Genomic DNA, 6,000 nt, shown 5'->3' on the forward strand with positions numbered 1-6,000 from the left:
GCTACAGTCAGACACAACTGAGTGACTAACATTTTCACTACGCTGCTGTGTAAAATCAGCATTGCTTGTGAATACTAGTAAGATTTGCCGAAGAGGAACTAAAAAGCCTCTTAATGAAAGTAAAGAGGAGAGCGAAAAGGTTGGCTTGAAGCTCAACATTCAGAAAACAAAGATCATGGCATCTGGTCCCATCACTTCATGGGAAATAGATGGAAAAACAGTGGAAACAGTGTCAGACTTTATTTTTGGGGGCTCCAAAATCACTGCAGATGCTGATTGCAGTCATGAAATTAAAAGACGCTTACTCCTTGGAAGGAAAGTTATGACCAACCTTGATAGTATATTAAAAAGCAGAGACATCACTTTGCCAACAAAGGTCCATCTAGTCAAGGCTATGGCTTTTCCAGTGGTCATGTATGGATGTGAGAGTTGGACTATGAAGAAACCTGATCACCGAAGAATTGATGCTTTTGAACTGTGGTGCTGGAATAGACTCTTGAGAGTCCCTTGGACTGCAAGGAGGTCCAACCAGTCCATTCTAAAGGAGATCAATCCTGGGTGTTCATTGGAAGGACTGATGCTAAAGCTGAAACTCCAATACTTTGGCCACCTCATGCGAACAGTTGACTCACTGGAAAAGACTCTGATGCTGGGAAGGATTGGGGACGGGAGGAGAAGGGGATGACAGAGAATGAGACGGCTGGATGGCATCACCGACTCAATGGACATGAGTTTGAGTGAACTCCGGGAGCTGGTGATGGACAGGGAGGCCTGGCGTGCCGTAATTCATGGGGTCGCAATGAGTTGGTCACGACTGAGTGACTGAACTGAACTGAACTGAAGGTTTGCCGTAAACAACTTTTGACACCTCTAACCAAAATTTGGGTGTCTACTTTCCAGCGTTTAAACCTCACATCCTCAAAATCTCCACCCAGTCATCACAACTAATGTTGACTCCTTGATATGTATAATGGAAAGCAGCAAATTGGCCCCGTGCCCCACCTTACTCTCAAATTTGTAACTGCTGCTGCTAAGTCACTTCAGTCGTGTCCAACTCTGTGTGACCCCATACATGGAAGCCCACCAGGCTCCCCCATCCCTGGGATTCTCCAGGCAAGAACACTGGAGTGGGTTGCCATTTCCTTCTCCAATGCGTGAAAGTGAAAAGTGAAAGTGAAGTCGCTCAGTCGTGTCCGACCCACAGCGACCCCACGGACTGCAGCCTACCAGGCTCCTCCATCCATGGGATTTTCTAGGCAAGAGTACTGGACTGGCTTGCCATTGCCTTCTCCGCAGATTTGTAACTACCCAGCACTAAAATGACTTTAATCAAAACAAGCTATTCTGGCAACACAAAGGTAAAGAAAGGAATTACCATCTGAGAACAATTAGTGACCGAGAAAGTTCACATTAACTGTTTCACGGTATCTGGGTTGCCCTCAATCAGGGAAACACTTTACGATAAATTTCAAACTGTGATAAAAGCTGCCCAAACTCTGTACCAGATTTCTGTTGCTGCCGCAGCAAATCACCACCAATGTTGCAACTTCAGGGGGCAGCTACTGAGGCTCTCAGAGTTCTGAAGGTCAGAGTTCCACCAGGCTAAAACTGAAGGGTGGGCAGGGCTTTCTGGAAGCTCAAGGGGAGAAATCTTGTCTTCTCCAGCTTCGAGAAGCTGCCGGATCCCACGACTTCCGGCTCTGCCTTGTCCTCAAAGGCAGCAATGGCCGCTGCACCTTTTCCCTGTTGCTTTCCTCTGCTTCCCTACTCACCTTTTCTCTGTCCTTCATTCACAATTAACGATCACATATGCACCCACCCAGATAAGACAGAGTATACTCTCTGCATCTTAAAGTCAATGGGTAAGCAGGTATTAATTTTAGTTGCAACCTCCTCCACTTAGCACTCTAACTTAATAATAGTCAATGTTTCCTGGGCTTAGGATTTGCCCTTCCCTCCTTTTGGGTGCATGCATGCCTGCTAAGTGGCTTCAGTCATGTCCAACTCTGTGACCCCATGGGCTGTAGCCCACCAGGTTCCTCTGTCCATGGGATTTTCAAGGCACAAATACTGAAATGGGTTGCCAATTCCTCCCCCAGGGGATCGTCATCACCCAGGGATCAAACCCATGTCTTCTATGGTGCAGGCGGGTTCTTTACCACTGAGCCACCCAGGAAGCCCGCACTTCTCTGGGGGAACCACTATTCTGCTTACAATAAGTGTGCATCTCTGCAAATTAAGAAGGGCTGTCTCTGTTGCCAGGACAACATGTAAAGATTAACTGGCACACGACAGCAACACATAATTACATTATTGGTAGTGAAGTCACACGGACACACCAGCTGATCAAAGCATCAGGAAAAACCAAAAAAATAAATAAATAACCGAGTGCCAAAGTGGAATCTTGAATTTCAAATACCTGGTGTCACCATACATCCATTTAATCAAAGGCACAGTTACGAATTTAGATATGCCCTAAAGGAAGCTCTTTGCAGGGACCAGCATGAAGCCATAATTTTCACGTGTTATTGTAGAAGTTGGGTTTCTTCATTTAGGAATAACCAGTAATTAAATATCTAAACCTCCAAGTTCATTGTCTAATAGACACAAGTCACCTTTTTTAAATGCACAGAACTCCCGACCCAATCGGCTGCAATTTTCTGCTTCTGCAACACTCACCAGTGAAAATCCATTATTTATATATCATTGGGAGGTCAATTTTAGCTATTCAGCCCCTATTAGATTTCTGATTCTCCCGTCAAGGTGGTGTGAGATACAGCGTGCAGAAGTGCTATAAAAATACCCCAGGAGTCAACAAGCAGCACTGCCTTTATTCTTAAATTTAGATTGCTTCTCTGTTAGGCAGCATTTTTCACATGTTCCCCGCCCCCAAATTCCTATTGAATACTGGACCACAAAGAAATGGGCAAATTGCTTATGGTTTCCATTCGCACAACTGCACACTTATGAATCTGCCATCAAGGAAGCTATTGACTTTTCTTCCTGGATGGTCTAATTGCGCCCTGCCTCTCAAGGCTCAGTATAAAAAGGACCTGCCTGCAATGCGGGAGACCCGCGTTCGATCCCTGGGGTGGGAAGGTCCCTTGAAGTAGGGCATGGCGACCCACTCCAGTAATTTTTCCTGGAGAATCTCACAGACAGAGGAGCCTGGCGGGCTATAGTCCAGAGGTCGCAAAGGGATGGACATGTCTGAGGGACTAACACTGTTTTTCACTTTCTCATAAGGAGGCATTCCCTTTGAAGCACATTCCTTATTTGGAAGGGGAGCACTCTCGAGTTACCTGTTCATGAACACAAGCATGTCACCTTTCTTGTGAAAGCAATTTTAATCTTTTCCCTGGGTTTGTTCCCTCTACCCTGACTCCCCTTCCATCTTTCTTTTAAATCCTTCATGTGGACAGCTCATGATAAGGAAGTCCCTTAGGTGGCTTTGAAAGGCGAGCCCTTAATTCTCTTGGGATGGGGTTACCCATCCTTGTCGAAGCACCAAGGAGGTACTAGGAGCTGCCACGTGCAAGGACAGCTCAGGGCAGGGCATGGAAGTAAGGCACCCGGGGTCACTCCTTGAACCCCATTCATCCCTAGACTATGCAAGGTGATTGGTTCGTCTGTCTCCATGGCAACAAGGAGGCTGTCTCCATGCCAACCTCTGCAGATATGGTGAAGCCCACCCCTTCCATATCTTTCCCTGGACATCCTCTGTCATCTCCCTAACAGACGCCTGTGGCCTGGTTTCTCCTGAACAGTCCTCACAGCATCTCCCTGCGTCTGCCCTGAGAAAGAACCACATGGCAGACGCGATACAATTCTGGATATCCCTGAGTAATGCCATCGCTTGAGGCCAGACTCTCAGTTGAGTCTCACAAAGAAACCTCTCTCAAGGATTAAAGGAAGACAAAGGTGTGCGTGAAAATTACCAAGGACAAGGATGCACTTTGGTTTTCAGAGTAGACACTGATGGCTGCTACGATGCCTCTAAATTTTAAATTCCAGGAAGATTCCATTCTACCCTTTTCCTTCTCCTTGTACGTAAATAGCACATGTAAATAAGAAATGAAAAAAAATGTACGAAAATAGCACATGTAAATAAGAAATGAAAAAAAATGGGCTTACACTGTATCCAGACTTTGGTCTGGTTGGTCTGTATCAATCATTTTAATTCAAAGTCTTCACGAACAAGGAGATAGCCAGGTTTGACTAGCGTGGGATTCAGTTATAATAACATATGGAACGTGATGGCTTTCACAGACTTTTACTGCTTTAGTATCCAAACCAAAAAAGGGTCATTTTGTTCTAGCGAGAACATAATTTTTCTCATGGACCTAGCCCAACTTCAGTCTGGTTGGCCTTTTGAAGTCTACACAAAGAAGGAGATACCCAAGCACAGGATTTAGATGGAACATTACTGTTACCGAGACTTTCACTGCTGAGTTATCCAAAAGGAAAGGGGGATTGGGTCCCAGGAAGAACATTATCTTTCTGATGTAGCTAGAGTCTTCTGACAACACACAACTGCCGTTTGCCGGCAGTGACTACTGGAACAAAATGACGTCCAAGTTTACGGCGACAACGTGGCTTCTAAACAATCAAGTCCAATCGTTCAATGAACTATCCCTCGCTTGTGTATTTAAAACCATCGGTGCTTCCTCTTAAGACTCTACAGGAAAAGTGCTAGCATCTAAAGATGTTAAAGCCAAAGGCACTATTCCTGCTATGATTTTCAGCGGCTCCCTGAAAGCCAATCACGTTAATTCTATTAGTTTCTTTAGATTCACCGTTTACAGGTGATCCCAGTGTAACCTCCAAGAGTATATGCTCACACGGATTCTCATCTGCGAATAAAGATGACAGCAATCCTACAAAGGCAATGTACAGAAAGAGCTAGGTCATTCGTTACAGGACTGTCCAGCTGCGTAAATCCACACTGCACAAAGTCCCAAGTGATAACTTCACTGTGAATATGAAAGATAGAACAGGGTCATAGAAACGATCATGCACAGGCCGTGATAAAAGGCTGTGGGCACACGGGGAGGCTGACACAGCAGGTGTGCTCTGCCAGAAGACACATACTCACCGTCCTCCGTGGGCACGTAGATGTTCAGGTAGAGGCAGTCCTCGTTCTGGTCCTGCACGTAGGTCATCAGGGTGTCCAGGTTGGCCGTGAACCAGACGGGCAGCATGTCGTGTAGCAGCGACCTCTCATCCAGGTGCTGGGGGCAGACGGCGGCAAACTGCGTGGCATTGCGGACCCCGGTCCACGAGGAGGGGGGCTCAGGGGGCTGGAAGCGCCTCTCCCCGGTTGGGGGCGAGGCGTAAGGGACCCCCAGGTACTGCTCCACGGGACCCAGGATCTCATTGGGCAGTGGCGTTCTCAAGCCCCGGATCTTGCCATAGTTGGTGCTGACCACGGGGTACTGGGCCTGGCTGTCGATGACCGTGAACTTGACGGCCAGGGCGGTGATCCACAGCAGGACATTGGAGTTGACCATGACGCAGACGGGGGTGAAGGCCAGCGGAAGCCATAACAGTCCCTGGGGTCTCGACATGGCTCACCCGCACATCCGGGGTCGGGATGGTGGGGGTGGGGGTGGGTGGGTGGGGGTCGTCCGGGGGCGGAGACTCTGAGCAGACCAGACAGGGGAGTGGGGGGTGCCCTCGGGGAGAGAGAGGGGCTTCCAAGGACCGAGAGCCAGGAGAGGCAAAGGGCTTCCTGAGGACCCACTCCGGATGGGGCATAGACAGAGTCCAAGGTCAACAGCCAGCCCGGCGGTGGTCCTGACCGCCCATCGCAAGACCGCTGCGCTGCCTTAATCCTCGGACCGGATTCCCGCCGCTGCAGGGCTCCAAAGAGGCCAGGACCGTCCAGCACCTTCCAGCAACAGTGATCCTTTACAACAACGCCGACGCAGAGCAGGCGGCCTGAAGGGAAAGGAAAAGGCAGACACAGAGGATGAACGTAAGCCTGGCGTCACCAGTGGC

The 6,000-nt window shown here is 48.3% G+C and overlaps 1 protein-coding gene across 3 annotated transcripts in view; it reads right to left on the reverse strand.

The window, feature by feature from the left end:
- The window catches only part of LOC148773208 (neuroligin-4, X-linked), a 306,595-nt gene extending 301,028 nt beyond the window's left edge, over positions 1-5,567 (reverse strand). For 2 of the 3 annotated variants that reach the window (XM_088833548.1, XM_088833547.1), the window contains exon 1: positions 5,096-5,567. In XM_088833548.1, coding sequence (XP_088689674.1) covers positions 5,096-5,567 — 472 coding nt within the window. The remainder of the gene's footprint in view (positions 1-5,095) is intronic. The other variant, XM_088833549.1, reaches the window with a different exon arrangement.
- Positions 5,568-6,000: the final 433 nt, after the last annotated feature.

This window comes from Moschus berezovskii, chromosome X, assembly GCF_049115385.1.
Source record: "Moschus berezovskii isolate FMDL1 chromosome X, NW_MosBer_1.0, whole genome shotgun sequence".
Taxonomy (NCBI): Eukaryota; Metazoa; Chordata; class Mammalia; order Artiodactyla; family Moschidae; genus Moschus; species Moschus berezovskii.